Source organism: Anomaloglossus baeobatrachus, chromosome 6 (genome assembly GCF_048569485.1).
Source record: "Anomaloglossus baeobatrachus isolate aAnoBae1 chromosome 6, aAnoBae1.hap1, whole genome shotgun sequence".
Classification (NCBI taxonomy): Eukaryota; Metazoa; Chordata; class Amphibia; order Anura; family Aromobatidae; genus Anomaloglossus; species Anomaloglossus baeobatrachus.
In genome coordinates, this window is record NC_134358.1 from 489,896,038 (window position 1) to 489,919,883 (window position 23,846).

Genomic DNA, 23,846 nt, shown 5'->3' on the forward strand with positions numbered 1-23,846 from the left:
TAGTCATCCTTCTTCTGAAGTCGGCGTGCATGACGTGTCCTACATCATACACACTAGCCGGCATTGAGGTCCCGCGCAGGCGCACTACAATACTTTGATCTGTCCTGAACAGGGCAGATCAAAGTGCGCCTGCGCAGGACCTCAATGCCGGCGAGGGTGGATGACGTAGAATGCTTCATGCACATCGGCTTCAGAAGAAGGTGGACAAAGATGGCCAAAAGAGGAGGGGCTGGTCCAGGAGAACGGAGACACCCATCTGACCAGTTTGCATCGCACCGACCCCCTAAGTGTTTTTTAGGTTATACCCAGCGGCCTGGACTCTTATATACAGCATGTTAGAATGCTATATATAAGAGCCCACTGGTGGTGGCTGCAGCTAATAGGCCCCAAATCTGGTGACAGGTTCCCTTTAAAGTAGCAAAGCATGTGTTCTCCGATTTAGGCCCCCATCATACGTCCATTGTCACACGTACTGGAAACAAGTTCACACATACTCATTAAAATAGGTGTTGATTTTCACACCTCCGTTTTTTCACACGGACCATGTTTATATGTGATCCACACAGAGAGATGCCCGATTTTTAGCATCAGCACAAATGACAAGGGCCAACAGAAGTCTATGGGACAGTGAAAAACACGTACAACACACAGATGACATCAGTGTGCCGACCGTGTGGCACGGACTAGAATTGCCCCATGTGATGACGTTTTGGTCCTATCACAGAACCTTTCTCAAACTGACAGGTCTCACACAGCGCAGTTTGACATTGACATTCCGTAAAACTCCAATAAAAATAAAAAAAAAAAATCTAAAACTAATTAAACGTTCATAAAGAAAAAGAAAAGAAGGGAATTTTGTTTACTTACCGTAAATTCCTTTTCTTCTAGCTCCAATTGGGAGACCCAGACAGTGGGTGTATAGCTACTGCCCTCTGGAGGCCGCACAAAGAACTACACTTAAAAGTGTAAGGCCCCTCCCCTTCTGGCTATACACCCTCCCGTAGGAGTACAGATTCCTCAGTTTTAGTACCAAAGCAAGAAGGAGGAAAGCCAATAACAGTTTCAAAAACAAATTCAATCCGATAACATGATCGGAGAACTTAAGAAACAACATGAACAACATGTGCACCCGAAAAACGAAACCCTAAGAACAAATAGGGCGGGTGCTGGGTCTCCCAATTGGAGCTAGAAGAAAAGGAATTTACGGTAAGTAAACAAAATTCCCTTCTTCTTTTTCGCTCCTAATTGGGAGACCCAGACAGTGGGACGTCCAAAAGCAGTCCCTGGGTGGGTAAAAAGATACCACATGAACGGGCTGTCAGACAGCCTCTTCCTACAGGTGGGCCACCGCCGCCTGAAGGACCTGTCTACCTAGGCTGGCATCTGCCGAAGCGTAGGTATGCACTTGATAGTGTTTGGTAAACGTGTGCAGACTCGACCAGGTAGCCGCCTGGCACACTTGCTGAGCCGTAGCCTGATGCCGCAATGCCCAGGACGCACCCACGGCTCTGGTAGAATGGGCCTTCAGTCCAGACGGAATCGGAAGCCCAGCAGAACGGTATGTGTGAAGAATTGGTTCCTTGATCCACCGCGCCAGGGTGGATTTGGAAGCTTGCGATCCCTTATGCTGACCAGCGACTAGGACAAAGAGCGCATCAGAACGGCGTAGAGCCGCCGTGCGAGAAATGTAAATCCTGAGTGCTCTCACCAGGTCCAACAGATGTAAACCCTTTTCAAATTGGTGAACTGGATGCGGACACAAAGATGGTAAAGTGATATCCTGATTGAGATGAAAGGAAGAAACCACCTTGGGAGAAAACTCTGGAATTGGACGCAGTACTACCTTGTCTTGGTGAAACACCAGGAAGGGAGATTTGCAAGATAACGCCGCTAGCTCGGACACTCTTCGAAGAGACGTGACCGCCACAAGAAAAACTACCTTTTGTGAAAGCCGAGAAAGGGGAACCTCTTTCAAAGGCTCGAAAGGCGGCTTCTGGAGAGCAATGAGAACCTTGTTCAGATCCCAGGGTTCCAATGGCCGTCTGTAAGGAGGAACAATATGACAAACTCCTTGGAGAAACGTGCGTACTTTAGAAAGCTGTGCCAAGCGCTTCTGAAAGAATACGGATAGCGCGGAGACTTGACCCTTAAGAGAGCTAAGCGACAAACCTTTTTCCAACCCAGACTGCAGGAAGGAAAGAAAAGTTGGCAATGCAAATGGCCAGGGAGAAACCCCTTGAGCCACGCACCACGCTAAGAATATCTTCCACGTTCTGTGATAGATCTTAGCTGAGGATGGTTTTCTAGCCTGTCTCATTGTGGCAACAACTTCATGAGATAAACCTGAGGCCGCTAGGATCCAGGACTCAATGGCCACACAGTCAGGTTCAGGGCCGCAGAATTCAGATGGAAAAACGGCCCTTGAGACAGCAAATCTGGACGGTTTGGTAGTGTCCACGGTTGGCCTACCGTGAGATGCCACAGATCCGGGTACCACGACCTTCTTGGCCAATCTGGAGCGACGAGTATGGCTCGATGGCAGTCGGACCTGATTTTCCGGAGAACTCTGGGTAACAATGCTAGAGGTGGGAACACATAGGGGAGTCGGAATTGCGACCAATCCTGAACCAAGGCGTCTGCCGCCAGTGCTCGGTGATCGTGAGACCGTGCCATGAAAACTGGGACCTTGTTGTTGTGTCGTGACGCCATCAGATCGACGTCCGGCGTCCCCCAGCGGCAACAGATCTGCTGAAACACGTCCGGGTGAAGGGACCATTCTCCTGCGTCCATGCCCTGGCGACTGAGAAAGTCTGCTTCCCAGTTTTCCACGCCTGGGATGTGAACTGCGGATATGGTGGACGCTCTGCTTTCCACCCACGTCAAAATCCGATGGACTTCTTGAAAAGCTTGGCGACTGCGTGTTCCCCCTTGGTGGTTGATGTACGCCACCGCCGTGGAGTTGTCCGACTGAATCCGAATCTGCTTGCCTTCCAGCCATTGTTGGAAGGCTCGCAGGGCAAGATAGATTGCTCTGATTTCCAGAACATTGATCTGCAGGGTGGACTCTTCCAGAGTCCACATCCCCTGAGCCCTGTGGTGGAGATACACCGCTCCCCACCCTGATAGGCTCGCATCCGTCGTGACCACTGCCCAGGACGGGGGAAGGAATGACTTTCCCTGTGACAATGAGGTGGGGAGAAGCCACCAACGCAGAGAGTCCTTGGCAGTCTGAGAGAGGGAGACAGTCCTGTCGAGGGACGTCGATTTCCCGTCCCATTGGCGTAGAATGTCCCATTGTAGAGGGCGCAGATGAAACTGCGCGAACGGGACTGCCTCCATTGCTGCTACCATCTTTCCTAGGAAATGCATGAGGCGCCTCAGTGAGTGCGACTGGCTCTGAAGGAGAGATTGCACTCCAGTCCGTAGCGAGCACTGCTTGTCCAGTGGAAGCTTCACTATCGCTGAGAGAGTATGAAACTCCATGCCAAGATAAGTCAGAGATTGGGTCGGGGTTAGATGAGACTTTGGAAAGTTGATAATCCACCCGAAACTCTGGAGAGTGTCTAGTGCCACCTTCAGACTGTGTTGGCATGCCTCTTGAGAGGGTGCCTTTATAAGCAGGTCGTCTAGATACGGGATGACCGAGTGACCCTGCGAGTGCAGAACAGCTACTACTGCTGCCATGACCTTGGTGAAGACCCGGGGGGCTGTTGCCAGACCGAAAGGTAACGCTACGAACTGCAGGTGTTCGTCGTGTATGACGAAGCGTAGGAAACGCTGATGCTCTGGTGCGATCGGCACGTGGAGATACGCATCTTTGATATCTATTGATGCTAGAAAATCTCCTTGAGACATTGAGGCTATGACGGAGCGTAGGGATTCCATCCGGAACCTCCTGACTTTTACGTGTCTGTTGAGCAACTTTAGATCCAGGACGGGCCGATACGATCCGTCCTTTTTTGGGACCACAAACAGATTGGAGTAAAAACCGTGACCTTGTTCCTGAAGAGGGACGGAGGTCACCACTCCTTCCGCTTTTAGAGCGGCCACCGCCTGCAACAGAGCATCGGCTCGGTCTGGTGGGGGAGAAGTTCTGAAGAAACGAGTTGGCGGACGAGAACTGAACTCTATCCTGTACCCGTGAGACAGAATATCCCTCACCCAACGGTCTTTGACGTGTGACAGCCAGATGTCGCCAAAGTGGGAAAGCCTCCCACCGACCGCGGGTGCGGGAATCGGAGACCTCAAGTCAGGAGGACGCCGTCTTGGCAACGGTTCCTCCGGCTGCCCTTTTTGGGCGTGACTGAGACCTCCAAGAATCTGAGCGTCTCTGGTCCTTTTGAGTCTTTTTTGACGAGGTGAATTGGGACCTGCCCGGTCCTCGAAAGGACCGATAACCAGACTGACCCTTCCTCTGTTGGGGTCTGTTTTGTCTGTGTTGCGGTAAGGATGAGTCCTTACCCTTGGAGTGTTTGATGATTTCATCCAAACGCTCTCCAAACAATCGGTCACGAGAAAAAGGCAAATTGGTTAAGCACTTCTTGGAATGAGAATCTGCTTTCCAATGTCTCAACCACAGGGCCCTACGCAAAACAACGGAGTTGGCTGACGCCACTGCCGTGCGGCTTGTAGCGTCAAGAACAGCATTAATCGCGTACGACGCGAATGCCGCCATTTGCGAGGTCAATGGTGCTACCTGCGGGGCAAATGCACGTGTGACGGAGTCAACTCGCGCAAGCCCGGCTGAGATAGCTTGGAGTGCCCATACGGCTGCAAAAGAAGGCGCCAATGACGCTCCAATCGCTTCATAGATGGATTTCAGCCAGAGCTCCATCTGCCTGTCAGTGGCATCTTTAAGTGCCGCTCCATCTTCAACTGCAACCAAGGATCTAGCTGCAAGCCTGGAAATTGGAGGATCCACTTTTGGACACTGGGTCCAACCCTTGACCACCTCAGGGGGAAAAGGATAGCGTGTATCTTTAAGCCGTTTAGGAAAACGCCTTTCAGGATAAGCGTGGGGTTTCTGGATTGCGTCTCTAAAGTCAGCGTGGTCCAGAAAAGTGCTTAAAGTACGCTTAGGGTATCTGAAATGGATTCTCTCGTGCTGCGAAGCTGACTCCTCCACAAGAGGAGCTGGTGGGGAAATATTTAACATCTTATTGATGTTAAATATAAGATCATTAACTATGGCGTCACCATCTGGTGTATCTAGATTGAGAGCGGTCCCAGGATCAGAATCCTGATCAGTTACGTCCGCCTCATCACCCATAGATTCATCTCGCTGGGATCCTGACCATTGAGATGAATGTGAAGGCCCGTCATAGCGAGCCCGCTTAGGCTGCCCGGGGCCATCGTCCGAGTCAGAGTCTTCACCCTGAGGTGTATATGCCCGTCCCGGAGCTTGGAGCTGAGGGGGACCAGGGGGCAATGATTGCACAGTGTCCGTGGCCTGAAGTACAGGCCTAGCTCGCAATGTGTCAAGAATTTGTGACATAGTGAGAGACATTCTGTCAGCAAAAGCTGCAAACTCAGTTCCTGTCACCTGGACAGCATTCACAGGTGGTACACCCTGGGTCACGTCCAGCAGAGGTCCCGACTGTGCAAGCGCCGCAGGGGCCGAGCACTGCACACAATGGGGGTCCGTGGAGCCTGCCGGTAGAAAAGTCCCACATGCGGTGCAGGAAGCATATAATGTCTGTGCTTTGGCACCCTTGCGTTTTGCGGACGACATGCTGCTGGCTCTCTGCAATGTGAGAGAGTCTATAGCCAAAGGGCGACCAGCGCTATGCAATACAAAGTATTTGTAGCAACAAAATACTAAGAATAGTACTGGCACAAGAGGGGGTGAGCCCTGAGGGCTGCTTACCGCCCGCTGAATAGCGGGTAAGAGGCTGCAGAATTCCTTGTCTGGGTCTCCCCGGCTCCCCTCTGCAGCTCAGCGTGTCAGCAGGAATGGCTGCCGGCGTCTGTGGAGAGGGGCGGTCCGTGGGAGTTCCCAAACAAAAGTGCGGGAAACAGTGTCCCCTCTGTGCCGATTGGGAGGGCTGGAGTATGTAAAAACGACTCCAGCCCTCAGCGCTGATGCACTGGCCAGCGTCCCGCCCCTCTCCTGACTGGCAGGTCTGGGGGCGGGAACGAACGGAAGCAGGCCGCAAAAGCCGGGGACTCGAGTTATCAGCGCGGCCGCCGTAAAAGCGCGGGCCGCGCTGAAGTCCCCGGCGCACCACAAGTGCCAGCCGCGCCGCAGTCCCAGCGGCCGGCATGACCGATTCCTAAACGTGGCCAGCGTCCCGCCCCTCTCCTGACTGGCAGGTCCGGGGGCGGGAACGAACGGAAGCAGGCCGCAAAAGCCGGGGACTCGAGTTATCAGCGCGGCCGCCGTAAAAGCGCGGGCCGCGCTGAAGTCCCCGGCGCACCACAAGTGCCAGCCGCGCCGCAGTCCCAGCGGCCGGCGCGACCGATTCCTGGAAGTGTGCCTGCTTCAGCTAAGCTGAATGAGGCCATGGCACAAGCGCCGTAGCGCAGATGTCCCCCGGCGCACTACAACACCCAGCATGCTGCGGTGTGAGCGCCAAATGCACGGGGACACAGAGTACCTTGAGGAAGCAGGGCCATGTCCCTGATGTACTCCGCTCCATCCAGCATCTTCTCCAGGGGCTGTAGATGGAGCCCGGTCTCAGTGCCTGGAGACCAGTAAATCCCACTTCACCCAGAGCCCTGTAAAAAGGGATGGGGAAGGAATCAGCATGTGGGCTCCTGCCGCCGTACCCGCAATGGGTACCTCAACCTTACAAACACCTCCGACATACAGTGGGGTGAGAAGGGAGCATGCTGGGGACACTATATGTGTCCTCTTTTCTTCCATCCGACATAGTCAGCAGCTGCTGCTGACTAAAAACAATGGAGCTATGCGTGCGTGTCTGACCTCCTTGCGCACAAAGCTAAAACTGAGGAATCTGTACTCCTACGGGAGGGTGTATAGCCAGAAGGGGAGGGGCCTTACACTTTTAAGTGTAGTTCTTTGTGCGGCCTCCAGAGGGCAGTAGCTATACACCCACTGTCTGGGTCTCCCAATTAGGAGCGAAAAAGAAATTATAGCAAAATAACAACAAGATTGCTGTTTTTTTGGGTCATTGCACTTCCCCTAAAAAAACCCCAAATAAAATAAAATAAATAGTGATCAAAAGGTTGTATGTACTACAAAATGGTGTTAATAAAAATGACAGCTCACAAAACAAAAAAAAAAAAACAACAGGACAGCACACAAACCCAATTTTTTTGCCTTTCTTTTACAAAGTTCAGGAAAAAAATTCTCTCGTAAATCTACATATAAAAAGTCGGGTCAATCTGGGGGTATCCTGTTACCCTCAGGTTGCTATTTGCCTTCAATCTGTGTCTTTATCCAGCGTCTTTATTTTCTCTATGGCTGGATTCTATGGCCTTTGGCTATATCCTATAGGATTACCATCCTGTGGATACTATAGGCATTTATTCTTGCCTGCCGTCTGATTACTCTTTGCTATTGTCCTGGTATCCTTTATGCATTTGGTATTGGGATTTAGGCTCCCATAATATTAGTTTTGTTTTGCCACTATTGATCAAATACATGTCTTTTGCCTTCATTACAACCCTTCTTTTGGGGTTTTCCCAACTTTATTTATGTTCAGTATCTTACTTCCTATATCACTAGTATCCACTATTTTATTTTTGGCCTCATCACTATGTTATGAGCACTTGTTGCCATTCAGTATAAAAACGGGCCTCTTTTGTCTGTGAACTCTTTTTCCCATAGTTTCTATGGTATCTATACAGCTTGTATTCACCTATCAACTTTTGTGGATATTTTTTTCCTATTTCAGGCTTTACTAGTATGTTATGAGCATTGGTTGCCATCTAGTAGGTACAATGGGCTTCTGCATTTGTATTCCCCTTTTTTCATTGGGATAGTATTTTATGGCATCCAGGCGTGTTGCATCTCATACTTATTTTGACACATTCCTATTGTGCATATTTGCCATCTATAATATATAAAAAAAGAAGGGAATTTTGTTTACTTACCGTAAATTCCTTTTCTTCTAGCTCCAATTGGGAGACCCAGACAATTGACAATTGGGTGTATAGGCTATGCCTCCGGAGGCCGCACAAAGTATTACACCAAAAGTGTAAAGCCCCTCCCCTTCTGCGTATACACCCCCCGTGCTCCCACGGGCTCCTCAGTTTTGGTGCAAAAGCAAGAAGGAGGAAAAAAAATTATAAACTGGTTTAAAGTAAATTCAATCCGAAGGAATATCGGAGAACTGAAACCATTCAACATGAACAACATGTGTACACAAAAAAACAGGGGCGGGTGCTGGGTCTCCCAATTGGAGCTAGAAGAAAAGGAATTTACGGTAAGTAAACAAAATTCCCTTCTTTGTCGCTCCATTGGGAGACCCAGACAATTGGGACGTCCAAAAGCAGTCCCTGGGTGGGTAAATAATACCTCATAATAGAGCCGTAACGGCTCCGTCCTACAGGTGGGCAACCGCCGCCTGAAGGACTCGCCTACCTAGGCTGGCATCCGCCGAAGCATAGGTATGCACCTAATAGTGTTTCGTGAAAGTGTGCAGGCTCGACCAAGTAGCCGCCTGACACACCTGTTGAGCCGTAGCCTGGTGCCTCAAAGCCCAGGACGCACCCACGGCTCTGGTAGAAAGGGCCTTCAGCCCTGAGGGAACCGGAAGCCCAGCAGAACGGTAAGCTTCGAGAATTGGTTCCTTGATCCACCGAGCCAGGGTTGATTTGGAAGCCTGTGACCCTTTACGCTGGCCAACGACAAGGACAAAGAGTGCATCCGAGCGGCGCAGGGGCGCCGTACGAGAAATGTAGAGTCTGAGTGCTCTCACCAGATCTAACAAGTGCAAATCCTTTTCACATTGGTGAATTGGATGAGGGCAAAAAGAGGGTAAGGAGATATCCTGATTGAGATGAAAAGGGGATACCACCTTAGGTAAAAATTCCGGAACCGGGCGCAGAACCACCTTGTCCTGGTGAAACACCAGGAAAGGGGCTTTGCATGACAATGCTGCTAGCTCAGACACTCTCCGAAGTGAAGTGACTGCTACTAGGAAAACCACTTTCTGCGAAAGGCGTGCGAGAGAAATATCCCTTATTGGCTCGAACGGTGGTTTCTGAAGAACCATCAGCACCCTGTTCAGATCCCAGGGTTCCAACGGACGTTTGTAAGGAGGGACGATGTGACAAACCCCCTGCAGGAACGTGCGTACCTGTGGAAGTCTGGCCAAGCGCTTCTGAAGAAAAAAAAAAAAAAAACACAGAGAGCGCAGAGACTTGTCCCTTAAGGGAGCCAAGCGACAAACCCTTTTCCAATCCGGACTGAAGAAGGGACAGAAAAGTGGGCAAGGCAAATGGCCAGGGAGAAAGACCCTGATCAGAGCACCATGACAGGAATATCTTCCACGTCCTGTGGTAGATCTTGGCGGACGTTGGTTTCCTAGCCTGTCTCATAGTGGCAATGACCTCTTGAGATAATCCTGAAGACGCTAAGATCCAGGACTCAATGGCCACACAGTCAGGTTGAGGGCCGCAGAATTCAGATGGAAAAACGGCCCTTGAGACAGCAAGTCTGGTCGGTCTGGTAGTGCCCACGGTTGGCCGACCGTGAGATGCCACCGATCCGGGTACCACGACCTCCTCGGCCAGTCTGGAGCGACGAGGATGGCGCGGCGGCAGTCGGTCCTGATCTTGCGTAACACTCTGGGCAACAGTGCCAGCGGAGGAAACACATAAGGGAGTTGAAACTGCGACCAATCCTGAACTAAGGCGTCTGCCGCCAGAGCTCTGTGATCGTGAGAACGTGCCATGAATGCCGTGACCTTGTTGTTGTGCCGGGACGCCATTAGGTCGACGTCCGGCATCCCCCAGCGGCAACAGATCTCCTGAAACACGTCCGGGTAAAGGAACCATTCCACTGCGTCCATGCCCTGGCGACTGAGAAAATCTGCTTCCCAGTTTTCCACGCCCGGGATGTGAACTGCGGAGATGGTGGAGGCCGTGGCTTCCACCCACATCAAAATCCGCCGGACCTCCTGGAAAGCTTGCCGACTGCGTGTTCCTCATTGGTGGTTGATGTAAGCCACCGCTGTGGAGTTGTCCGACTGAATTCGGATCTGCTTGCCTTCCAGCCACTGCTGGAACGCTTTTAGGGCTAGATACACTGCCCTGATCTCCAGAACATTGATCTGAAGTGAGAACTCTTGCCGAGTCCACGTACCCTGAGCCCTGTGGTGGAGAAAAAACTGCTCCCCACCCTGACAGACTCGCGTCTGTCGTGACCACCGCCCAGGATGGGGGTAGGAAGGATTTCCCCTTCGATAATGAAGTGGGATGAAGCCACCACCGAAGGGAAGCTTTGGTTGCCTGAGAGAGGGAGACGTTCCCGTCGAGGGACGTCGGCTTCCTGTCCCATTTGCGTAGGATGTCCCATTGAAGAGGACGCAGGTGAAACTGCGCGAACGGGACTGCCTCCATTGCTGCCACCATCTTCCCCAGGAAGTGCATGAGGCGCCTCAAGGGGTGTGACTGGCCTTGAAGGAGAGATTGCACCCCCGTCTGCAGTGAGCGCTGCTTGTTCAGCGGAAGCTTCACTATCGCTGAGAGGGTATGAAACTCCATGCCAAGATATGCCAGCGATTGGGCCGGTGTCAGATTTGACTTTGGAAAATTGATGATCCACCCGAAACTCTGGAGAGTCTCCAGAGTCGCGGTGAGGCTGTGCTGGCATGCCTCTTGAGAGGGAGCCTTGACCAGCAGATCGTCTAAGTAAGGGATCACCGAGTGACCCTGAGAGTGGAGGACCGCAACTACTGCAGCCATGGCCTTGGTGAAAACCCGTGGGGCTGTCACCAGGCCGAACGGCAGTGCCACGAACTGCCGGTGTTCGTCTCCTATGGCGAAGCGCAGGAAGCGCTGATGCTCTGGAGCAATCGGTACGTGGAGATAAGCATCTTGATAATGATCAATGCAAGGAAATCTCCTTGGGACATTGAGGCGATGACGGAGCGGAGGGATTCCATCCGGAACCGCCTGGTCTTTACGTGTTTGTTGAGCAGTTTTAGGTCCAGGACAGGACGGAAAGACCCGTCCTTCTTTGGAACCACAAACAGGTTGGAGTAAAAACCGTGACCCTGCTGCTGAACAGGAACAGGAACCACCACTCCTTCTGTCTTCAGAGTGCCCAGCGCCTGCAGAAGAGCATCGGCTCGCTCGGGAGGCGGAGATGTTCTGAAAAATCGAGTCGGAGGACGAGAGCCGAACTCTATCCTGTAACCGTGAGACAGAATGTCTCTGACTTAGACCGCCATGGATCGGAGTTCCTCTGATCCTTCTGAGGCCTTTTGTACGAGGAGAATTGGGACCTGCCCGCACCCCGAAAGGACCGAAACCTCGACTGTCCCCTCCTCTGTTGGGGTAATTTTGGTTTGGCCTGGGGTAAGGATGTTTCCTTTCCCATGGATTGTTTGATGATTTCATCCAGCCTCTCACCAAACAAACGGTCGCCAGAAAATGGCAAACCGGTTAAGCACTTTTTTGGAAGCCGAATCTGCCTTCCATTCCCGTAGCCACAAGGCTCTGCGTATTGCCACCGAATTGTCGGCTGCAACCGCCGTAGGCTCGCAGAGTCCAGGACAGCATTAATAGCGTAGGACGCAAATGCCGACGTTTGAGAAGTTATGGACGCCACTTGCGGCGCAGACGTACGTGTGAGTGCGTCAATTTGCGCTTGACCCGCTGCAATAGCTTGGAGTGCCCATACGGCTGCGAATGCTGGAGCAAAAGACGCGCCGATAGCTTGATAGATGGATTTCAACCAGAGCTCCATCTGTCTGTCAGTGGCATCCTTGAGTGAAGCCCCATCTTCAACAGCAACTATGGATCTAGCCGCCAGTCTGGAGATTGGAGGATCCACCTTGGGACACTGAGTCCCGCCCTTGACCACGTCCGGGGGGAAGGGATAACGTGTATCCTTAAGGCGCTTGGAAAAAACGCTTATCTGGACAAACTCGGTGTTTCTGGACTGTCTCTCTGAAGTCGGAGTGATCCAGAAACATACTCGTTGTACGCTTGGGGAACCTGAAACGGAATTTCTCCTGCTGAGAGGCTGACTCCTCCACTGGAGGAGCCGAGGGAGAAATATCCAACATTTGATGTATGGACGCGATAAGATCATTCACTATGGCGTCACCATCAGGAGTATCAAGGTTGAGAGCGGCCTCAGGATCCGAATCCTGATCAGCTACCTCCGCTTCATCATACAGAGAGTCATCCTTCTGAGACCCTGAACAATGTGATGAGGTCGAGGGGATTTCCCAGCGAGCTCGCTTAGGCGGTCTGGGGCTGCGGTCCGTGTCAGAGACCTCACCCTGGGATCTATGAGACACCCCGGGGGAACATTGTTGTTCCAACTGAGGGGAGCCAGGGGGCAATGATTCCACAGTGCCCATGGTCTGAGATACCGGTCTGAACTGCAAAGCTTCTAGAATCTTAGCTATAGTTTCAGAAAGTCTGTCAGTAAAAACTGCAAACTCCGTCCCTGTCACCTGGACAGTGTTAGCTGGTGGTTCCCCCTGGGCCCCCCTTAGCAGAGGCTCTGGCTGAGCAAGTGCCACAGGGGCCGAGCAGTGCACACAATGAGGGTCAGTGGAACCTGCCGGTAGCGAGGTCGTACATGCGGCGCAGGCAGCATAGTAAGCCTGTGTTTTGGCACCCCTGCCTCTTGTGGGTGCCATGCTGTTGTCTCCCCTGAGCAACACAATAGGGTATATAGCCAGAAATAGCGGTTGTGTGGCCACCAGCATCCCTGCCTGGGTCCCCCAGAGCTTGTCTCCCCTCTGCAGCGTCAGGGAAGCTGACAGGAATGGCTGCCGGCGTCCTGAGGAGAGGAGGGAGCCGTGGGCGTGACCCAGAAAGTGCGGGAACTGGTGCCCCACTGTGCACAGTGAGGGGGGTGGAGTATGCAAAGCATGCTCCAGCCCTCAGTGCTGCCGTCCTGTACAGCGTCCCGCCCTTCACCTGACTGGCAGGGCTGGGGGCGGGAAGAAAAAGAGACTAGGCCGCAAAAGCCGGGGACTCGAGTTATCAGCGCGGCCGCCGTATAAGTGCGGTCGGCGCGGAAGTCCCCGGCGCACTAACAGTCCCAGCCGCGCCGCAGTGATAACAATGGCAGTGGCGGTCAGCGCGGCAGTCCCCATGGGGCGGCACGGTGGCTCAGTGGCTAGCACTGCAGTCTTGCAGCGCTGGGGTCCTGGGTTCAAATCCCACCAAGGACACCATCTGCAAGGAGTTTGTATGTTCTCCCCGTGTTTGCGTGGGTTTCCTCCGGGTACTCCGGTTTCCTCCCACATTCCAAAGACATACAGATAGGGACTCTAGATTGTGAGCCCCAATGGGGACAGTGTTGCCAATGTATGTAAAGTGCTATGGAATTAATAGCGCTATATAAATGAATAAAATTATTATTATTATTATTATTATACACTAACACACTCAGCGACGCTGCAGTGTGTAATGGCACAAACGCAGTCAGCGCCGCGGTCCCCGGTGCACTAGCACACCCAGCAATGCTGGAGTGTTGCTGTGCGCGGTCCCCACGGGGACACAGAGTACCTCAAAGTAGCAGGGCCATGTCCCTGAACGATACTCGGCTCCTATCCAGCAGAGTCCTCAGGAGCTGTGGATGGAGCGCGGTCTCATGTGCCTGGAGACCGATAGGATCCCACTTCACCCAGAGCCCTAAGGGGGATGGGGAAGGAAAACAGCATGTGGGCTCCAGCCTCCGTACCCGCAATGGATACCTCAACCTTAACAACACCGCCGACAAGAGTGGGGTGAGAAGGGAGCATGTTGGGGGCCCTGTTATGGGCCCTCTTTTCTTCCATCCGACATAGTCAGCAGCTGCTGCTGACTAAGCTGTGGAGCTATGCGTGCATGTCTGCCTCCTTCGCACAAAGCAAAAAACTGAGGAGCCCGTGGGAGCACGGGGGGTGTATACGCAGAAGGGGAGGGGCTTTACACTTTTGGTGTAATACTTTGTGCGGCCTCCGGAGGCATAGCCTATACACCCAATTGTCAATTGTCTGGGTCTCCCAATGGAGCGACAAAGAAAGAGAATTTTGTTTACTTACCGTAAATTCTTTTTCTTATAGTTCCGTAATGGGAGACCCAGACCATGGGGGTGTATAGCTTCTGCCTCCGGCGGACACACAAAGTACTACACTAAAAAGTGTAGCTCCTCCCTCCGAGCATATACACCCCCTGGATAACCAAATATAGCCAGTTTAGTGCAAAAGCTGAAGGAGAGTAGCCACCCACAAGTAGAGATAGAGCAAGAACCGGAACAACCGGAGCCTCTGTCTACAACAACAGCCGGTGATAACACGCGGAACAAGAAACTGCCAACAGGCAGCAGGGAGGGTGCTGGGTCTCCCATTACGGAACTATAAGAAAAAGAATTTACGGTAAGTAAACAAAATTCTCTTTTTCTTCATCGTTCCTATGGGAGACACAGACCATGAGACGTCTCAAAGCAGTCCATGGGTGGGAATAAACAGAAAACTGAGAAGTAGGCGAAACCTAACTTCACAAATGGGCGACAGCCGCCTAAAGGATGCGTCTGCTCAAGCTCGCATCTGCCAAAGCATGAGCATGCACTTGGTAGTGCTTCGAAAAGGTATGCAGACTAGTCCAAGTGGCAGCCTGACCGACCTACTGAGCCGTAGCCTGGTGCCTGAAAGCCCAAGAGGCACCGACAGCTCTGGTCGAGTGTGCCTTGATCCCCGGCGGGGGAGGCACTTGAGTACACTGGTAGGCATCAGAAATGGCCGACCTAATCCAACGAGCTAGGGTCGGCTTAGAAACCGAGAGGCCCTTACGCCGACCTGTGGTCAGCACAAAAAGAGAGGTGCACCGCCTAAGAACAGCGGTGCGAGACACATAGATCCGGAGCGCCCGCACCAGATCCAGAGTATGCAACGCTTTTTCAAAGCGATGAACAGGAGCCGGACAAAAGGAAGGCAGGGAATGTCCTGGATAAGGTGGAAAGGAGAAACCACCTTAGGGAGAAAGTCCGGAGTCGGACGGAGAACCACCTTGTCTTGATGAAAAACCAAAAAAGGTGACTCCGAAGAGAGCGCAGCCAAATCAGACTCTCCTGAGGAAAGCTATGTCCACTAGAAAGACCGCTTTCTGTGAAAGACGAGACAAAGAAACCTCCCTAATAGGCTCAAAGGGGAGTTTCTGGAAAGCCGTGAGGACCAGATTAAGGTCCCAGGGATCCATAGGCCGCCGGTAAGGCGGAATGATGTGGGATGCGCCCTGCAAGAAGGAGCGCACCTGAGCCAGCCAGGCGATACGCTGCTGGAACAACACTGACAGAGCCGAGACCTGTCCCTTGAGGGATAGTCCTAGCTGTAGACCGGACTGTAGAAAGGACAGGAGGGTCGGCAAAGAAAAAAGCCAAGAAGCATGGCCGGAAGAGCGACACCAGGACAGGAAAATTCTCCAGGTCCTGTGATAGATCTTGGCCAAGGAATACTTCCGAGCCCGAGTCATAGTGGAGATGACTTCAGGAGGGATACCAGAAGTCGTCAAGATCCAGGACTCAAGAACCACGCCGTCAATCTGAGAGCCGCAGAATTCTGGCGGAAAAACGGACCTTGTGAGAGAAGGTCTGGACGGTCCGGGAGATGCCACGGCGCCTCTACGGACAGATGGAGCAGGTCTGGGTACCAAGCTCGCCTGGGCCAGTCTGGAGCAATGAGAATGACCCGACGGCCCTCCATACTGATCTTGCGCAGGACTCTGAGCAAAAACTAGAGGGGGAAACACGTAAGACAGACGAAACTGGGACCAATCTTGAACCAGCGCGTCCGCTGCAAAGGCCGGAGGATCGTGGGAGCGAAGATCCACTTCCGGGGTGCCCCACTTGCAGCAGAGTGACCGAAACACTGCCGAATGCAGAATCCACTTGCCGCTGTCCACGGTATGACGGCTGAGATAATCTGCCTCCCAGCTTTCCACGCCTGGGCTGTGGACTGCGGATATGGTGGACTTGGAGTCCTCCGTCCACTGAAGGATGCGTTGAACCTCCAACATTGCCAGGCGGTGAGTGTCCCGCCCTGGTGGTTGATGTAGGCAACCGCTGTCGCGTTGTCTGACTGAACTCGAATGTGCTTGCCCACCCAACAGGTGGTGAAAGGCTAAGAGAGCTAAAAGGATAGCTCTGATTTCCAGCACATTGATTGAGAGGGCTGATTCGGACGGAGTCCAAGTGCCCTGCGCTCTGTGGTGGAGGTATACTGCTCCCCAGCCGGATAGACTGGCATCCGTGGTGAGGATCACCCCGGACGGGGCCAGGAAGCAGCGTCCCTGAAGAGAGAGGGGCCGAAGCCACCACTGAAGGGAGCCCCTGGTCTGTGGCGACAGAGCCACTAATCTGTGCAAGGAGGAAGTCCGCTTGTCCCAACAGCGGAGAATGTCCAGCTGCAGAGGACGCAGATGGAACTGGGCAAAGGGAACCGCTTCCATTGACACCACCATCTGACCCAGCACCTGCATTAGGTGCCTGATGGAATGACGGCGGGGCCTCAGCAAAGAGCGCACCGCCAGTGGAGGGACTGCTGTTTGACTAAGGGCAGCTTCACAAGTGCCGGCAGAGTCTCGAATTGCATCCCTAGGTACGTGAGCTTCTGGGTCGGAGTCAGAGTGGACTTGGGCAAAATGACAAGCCACCCGAATTGGACTAGAGTGGCGAGAGTGAGCGAGGCACTCCGCTGACAGTCTGCACTGGATGAAGCCTTGACTAGAAGGCCGACCAGGAAAAGGGATCACTGCCAACCCCTGGAGGTGCAGAACCTCAACCACTGCTGCCATGACCTTGGTGAATACTCGAGGGACCGTGGCTAACCCGAAGGGAAGAGCCACGAATTGGAAATGTTCCTCTCCGATTGCAACACGTAGCCAACGCTGGTGTGAAACTGCAATTGGTACATGCAGATAGGCATCTCTGATGTCGATGGATGCTAGGAAATCTCCTTGGGTCATTGAGGCAATGACTGATCGCAGAGACTCCATGCGAAAATGCCGCACCTGAACATGCTTGTTGAAAAGCTTGAGATCCAGGATGGGCCGGAAGGAACCGTCCCTTTCGGGGACTAGGAAGAGATTTGAGTAGAAACCTCTGAATCGTTCCCAGGCGGGAACCGGTACCATTACTCCGTTGGCCTGCAAGGATGCCACGGCCTGTGAGAAGGCGGCGGCCTTGGAGCAGGGGGGAGTTGACAGAAAAAAATCTGTTTGGCAGGCTGGATAGAATTCTATCCTGTAGCCGTGGGAGATGATATCCCGCACCCACTGATCGGAGACGTGTTGAAACCACACGTCGCCAAAGTGGGAGAGCCTGCCACCGACCAAGGACGTTGCTGGCGGGGCCAGATAGTGAAGAGGAGACTGCCTTAGTGGCAGCAGCTCCTGCGGTCTAGGACGCGACTTCGTGCGCCAGTTGGGTTTTTGGTCCCTGGCTGAGCTAGAGGACGAGGCCGAGGGCTTAGAGGACGACCAGTTGGAGGAACGAAAGGAACGAAACCTCGACTGGTTCCTGCCCTGGACAGGTTTCCTGGTTTTGGTTTGTGGCATGGAAGTACTCTTCCCGCCAGTAGCTTCCTGAATAATTTCATCCAGTTGTTCACCGAACAGCCTGGGCCCAGCAAATGGGAGCCCAGCAAGGTACTTCTCTGAAGAAGCGTCTGCCTTCCACTCTCGAAGCCACAAGATCCTGCGGAAAGCGAGAGAATTAGCCGAAGTCACCGCAGTGCGGTGAGAAGCCTCCAGCATGGCAGACATGGCATAGGATGAAAAGGCTGAAGCCTGGAAGTTAAGGCAACCATTTCGGGCACAGAGTCCCTAGTGAGGGAATGCATCTCCCTAGAGAAGCAGAGATGGCTTTGAGAGCCCACACTGCTGCAAAAGGTGGGGAGAACGAGGCCCCTGCCGCCTCATATACAGATGGCGGTCAGTGGAACCCTTAAGAGAGGTGCCATCAGCCACTGATACAACTGTCTGGGCTGTGAATGAGCCCACTCCTTGACCACCTCTGGTGGAAACGGAAAGCGGTCATCAGAACCACGCTTTGTGGAAGCGTCTGTCAGGACAGGCCCTAGGCTTGGTCACAGTGGCCTGAAAACTGGAGTGGTTAAGAAACACACTCCTTGTTCTCTTAGGCAAGGTAAACTGGTGCTTTTCTGCCAGAGAGGGTTGCTCCCCTGATACAGACGGATTGAGGTCCAGTACAAAAGTAATGGACGCAATCAAAACACTAGCATCTGCGTCACTTTCGGACAGATCAATGGGGTACATGGAGGTAGCGTCCGAGCCCCCAGTGAAGGCATCCTCCTCGTCCTGCGAGTCAGCTCGTGAATCAGAGCCGCGGGACGAGGAAGGAGAGGGGACCCTGCGTCTCCTTTTAGGAGGACGGGGTCTGAGACCAGATGAAGAATCCTCTGTGAACTTTGCTGAGCGAGCCGTAGCAGCAGAAGCGCCCTGAGAAGGGGGCTGATGCATGCTCAGCGGAGTCCGGGACAGCTGTCCCATGGAGAGAAGGACTCTACCCAAGCCGGGGGTTCAGCCACTGGAGCCGGAGCAGCCGGAGGGACCACTGGGGATGAGCCTCCAGGCTGAGGCACCACCATGTTAGAGCAGGCATCACAATGTGGTTATGTGCTCGGTACAGGCAGTACGAGCCTACATGCAGTGCATATTGAGTACAGCCTTGCAGCCTTGCTCCTCTTTTTGTGAGACATGCTGCTGAAGTGGGAGCTCTGAGCCGGAATGACCCGCAGCAGTATATAAGCAGGTCCACAACCGGAGGTTCTGGCTTGTCAGACCGTTTGACATTGGGATCTCTGTGCCCTACAGATCCCACAGCCCGGACCCCCTGAGAGATGCTGCAGCCAGCGCCGATCGCTGTGCAGACATGGCATAAGAACGCCGATAAAATGGCGCCGGAGCGAGGAGAGGGGGCGGGGCCTACTCTAAGAGCGGGATCCGGAGGGCCAAGGAGATTTACAGGGGAGGGAATATTGCCTCAGAGAGGAGTGTCCCTCCCCTGTGCTGAACGGCCGCTGGGCGGAGCCGCACTGTCCCTCTGCATGACTGACATGCAGGGGCAGTGAAATTGAAACTAGGCCTCAGGCGAAGCCGGGGCCTAAATTTAACTATGCGGCCGGCGCGCAGGCACCATCGGCGCGGTTCTCAGGTGAAAACCGGAGAACCGGCCGGAAATGTCACAAAAGTTACACAGCACACTCTCCCCAACAATAAAGTACAAGGGACCCCCCGACAATAACTTCTCAGATACTTAGCTTGTGAGACGCAGGGCCAGGTGCCTGAGGGATGAGTGCTCCGTCCGGCAGGATCCTGAAAGGGCTGCGGATGGAGACCGGTCTCCTGCAAGGCAGTGAGAACCTTGCTGGCTCCCACTTCAAGCCAGAGCCCGAGGGATGGTGAAGGAGCGCGGCATGTAAGGCTCCAGCCCTGAAATCAACCTTAACAACACCGCCGACACAGTGGGGGAGAAGGGACATGCCGGGGGTCCAGGCTTGGACCCGCTTTTCTTCAAACTCTTTCCAAAAATCAAAAATCAGATGAGAATGCATGTGTGGATGTATGCCTCCTGAACACAAAGCATTGAACTGGCTATATTTGGTTATCCAGGGGGTGTATATGCTCGGAGGGAGGAGCTACACTTTTTAGTGTAGTACTTTGTGTGTCCTCCGGAGGCAGAAGCTATACACCCCTATGGTCTAGGTCTCCCATAGGAACGATGAAGAAATATTATTGATTACCTGAGGGTATTTGATTGTGACCCCACCTTTTGTCTTTTTATATGTTTGTATTTTTAATCATTATCTAATAAAAGTATGTTTTTATTATTTGGCTTATTCACTCATTGTTCATTATAGGTTTTGTTACATATAAAAAGTACTGCTGCAATTGTGACGAGTTGAAGAATCATGTTGCCAGATCACATGTACAATGCAATGAATCACAAAGACAGAAACAAAAACATGGTGAACTTGCAATGTAAATGCAAAACCACCAATTTAATTTATATATTTCTTTGTTAACCTGGCCACCAGACCTGGAATATTATCTGTTTTTGAAAACATTACATGGTGAAACGAATGGTGTGATTCAAACCTACAACTCGTCCCAAAAATAGGGCTATGTGGATGCAAAAATAAAATAGTTTTTTGGAAAAGGCTGAGGGAAAAAAAAAAGTCTAAAAACAAAGAATGTCTCTGGCCTGAAGGGGGGTAAAACAAAACAAAACAAAAAAAAGTGTTTTTTTTATTAAATAAAAAGGAAGTTGCTCAGGATGTGTTGTAATACTGACACTGTGCACATCCTTTTCTAAAACAAAAAATAAAAGCCAACAAACACTGTCACCCAGAGGAGCATAAAAATACACTCTCTTTGTGATCTTGCTCCTATCACTATTACTCTGCAGAGTTCATCATTTCCAGATATATGAGCAGTCAGCAGGCATTTAACCCCTTCACGACCATGGACGGATATATCCGTCATGGAGCGTGTCTCGTTAAGCCCCGCCCCCTGCCGTGGGCAGGCGGCGGCGGTCGGTACACATATCAGCTGTTTTCAACAGCTGACATGTGTGCCTGCTAGCCGCGGGTGGAATCGCTTCCACCCGTGGCCATTAACCCCTTAAATCTTGCTGCCAAAGTCTGGCAGCAAGATCTAAATGCGCGCGGCCATGTTTTTTACTTACCGCCGCCCCCACCGGACGTCACGTGCGTGATCACGTGACTATCGGTGGTTGCCATCGTAGCACAGGGTCATTGATGACGCCTGCAGCTATGACGTTTCACTTTCGTTTTCCCTCGGCACGGAACAGAGGGAAAAAGAAAGTGACTGTATCTGCTGTTTACAGCTGTATAGCTGTGATCAGCAGATAGATAATAGCGATCGGATTGCTGATCGCTATAGCCCCCTAGGGGGACTAGTAAAATAAAAAAATAAAGTTTAAAAAAAAAAAAAAAAAAAAACCTAAAAAGTTCAAATCACCCCCCCATTGAAAATTAAAGGGTTAAAAAATAAATAAATATACACATATTTGGTATCGCCGCGTTCAGAAATGCCCGATCTTTCAAAATATAAAATCAATTAATCTGATTGGTAAACGGCGTAGTGGCAAAAAATTCCAAACGCCAAAATTACGTTTTTTGGTCGCCGCAAGTTTTACGCAAAATGCAATAACAGGCGATCAAAACGTAGCATCTGCACAAAAATGCTACCATTTGAAACGTCAGCTCGAGACGCAAAAAAATAAGCCGTCACTGAGTCATAGATCCCAAAAAAAGAACGCTACGTGTTTCGGAAAATGGCGCAAAACGTGCGCCACTTTTATTGGACAAACTTGTGAATTTTTTTTAACCCCTTAGATACAAGTAAACCTATACATGTTTGGTGTCTACAAACTCGCACCGACCTCAGGCATCATACCCACACATCAGTTTTACCATATAGTGAACACCGTGAATAAAACATCCCAAAAACTATTGTGCCATCACACTTTTTTTTGCAATTTTTCCGCATTTGGAATTTTTTTGCTGTTTTCCAGTACACCATATGGTAAAACTTATGGTTTCATTTAAAAGTACAACTTGTCCCGCAAAAAACAAGCCCTCATATGGCAAGATTGACGGAAAAATAAAAAAGTTACGGCTCTCGGAAGAAGGGAAGCAAAAAACAAAAAACGCAAAAACGAAAAGTGCCCCGGGGCTGAAGGGGTTAAAGGGGTATTCCCATCTCCAAGATCCTATGCTAATATGTAGTAGATGTAATAATAATAATAGAAATGTAGTATACCTCTTCTGATTCACTATGTCGCTTACCTCATGTGCAGGGCATTGCAGGACCTTAATTATCCATGTTTATAACCACTAGCAACTAACTGTAACTATATGCGTGGTCGTAACTAAGGTCCTACAATGCCCTGCACATTAGGTAAGCGACACAGTGAATCAGCAGAACTATGCCACATTTCTAATTGGCAGTAGTAGCTAAACTACATTTCTAATTGGAGGTATTTGCTATAAAGCACACCTCCAGTGGTGGCGTTTCCCCCACCACCACCACCACTTGAGTGGCGCTTTTAACCTAAGGTCCCTGCCTCTACTCCTGTATTCACATTTTTCCAGCATCGCTCTGGTCCCACAGCGCCATCTTGTGCCTGTAGCTTTTGACGTGCCGGAGATCAGAAGTTATGTCACAAGCTGTCAATACAAATCTATGAGAGCCTGTAAGAGGCCAGAAAAAAGCTCTCAGACTTACATTAAGGAGGGACCTCTAGACTGGAGAAGCCAGCAGGTTACAAACTGCAGAAGACTGACCGGACCGTGCTGATGACAGATGAAGACACTGGGAAGTAACTACTAGATCAGGGGCAGGGGGACTTAAATTAGAAGCACAACCCCAACAGTAAAATGAATAAAAAACAAAAAACACAAAACACTGGAGTGGTGCTTTAAAGGGAATCTGTCACCGGGTTTTTGTTATGTTATCAGAGAGCACCACAATGTAGGAGCACAGACCATGAATAACGTGATATGTTATTTACTAGGCTGTGATTTGCAGTTTCAATACAATCAGTTTTATCAGCAGGAGATTATCACAACAGGACAAGCTGCCTCAAGCCTTCCATTCGAACCTCACCACTGATTGGCAGCTCTCTGGGTATATTGACAGATAGCTGCCAATCAGTGGTGTGGGCAGGGTTATGCAGGGCTCAACAATTTGAACTGGAATCAGGGTCTTTATCCCTACATCATGCTGCTGCTTGATTACATAGCCAAAACCTGCTGACAGATTCCCATTTATTCACCAAGAAAGGCCCCAGAATATTTACCTTTTTTGAGACGCCAAAGAAAATGCATCTTGTTTATGTCTCGTGATCCCAAAGCGTTCAGCCACATTCTCTGATGTAATCCTGGAACAAAACATTGGCGTCAGGCAATCTGAAGATAACAATTATCCATTAATTGAAGAAGACACACCAAACCATAAACTAGCTCAAATGGCCCTACATAATATTTAAAGGTTTATTCCCAAAAGTGCGCAGGAAAGATGATAACTTGTGGTCCAAACATTGAGATTCCCCAAATCCCAAAACAGAGCTTGTAAATGCCACATCAGACTGGGGCGGAGGCCACATGTGCGCCACTGCTCCATATACTGTCTATGGGACACCAGGGGACGGCTGAGTACAGCACCTGGCTTTCTCTGGCTGTCCTATAGACATTGAAAACAAAGATGTGTTTCTCAGAATGCAATTCAGTGCCCTGTCCTCGGGACCCTACTGATCAGCAAGCTATCAACTATCCACATGAGAGAGGAGAACTTGCAAAATTGGGAATAACCATTTAATGCTTGGTCAGGATAAATTTATGACTGTACTTATGCATTTTGTGACATTTAATCTGATACAAGTGGTCATAAACTGGTTGGAAGATGTCAATAAATTAGACCAATAGATGATCCAAGACATTGGTTAACATGAGACCACTCTTGATATAGCTGGACCTATGTGTATCCAAAATACAGACAAAACACCAACACTGAGGTATGATCCTGTAGTCATATTGCCACCCACCAGTTCCCCAATATATGCACAACTGCAAAAAAATATCAGGAGACAGATGGAATACAACGCGAGTGCATAATCTGACTACACAAGATTTGGTTGTAGTCTGTTACTATGGAAACACTTAGGG

General features: G+C 51.1%; 1 protein-coding gene across 1 annotated transcript in view; it reads right to left on the bottom strand.

The window, feature by feature from the left end:
- Nucleotides 1-23,846, bottom strand: part of ACAA1 (acetyl-CoA acyltransferase 1) — a 64,673-nt gene that overhangs the window by 21,034 nt on the left and 19,793 nt on the right. The window contains exon 7 of the mRNA XM_075315398.1: nt 22,982-23,062. Within this exon, the coding sequence (XP_075171513.1) occupies nt 22,982-23,062 (81 nt within the window). The remainder of the gene's footprint in view (nt 1-22,981; nt 23,063-23,846) is intronic.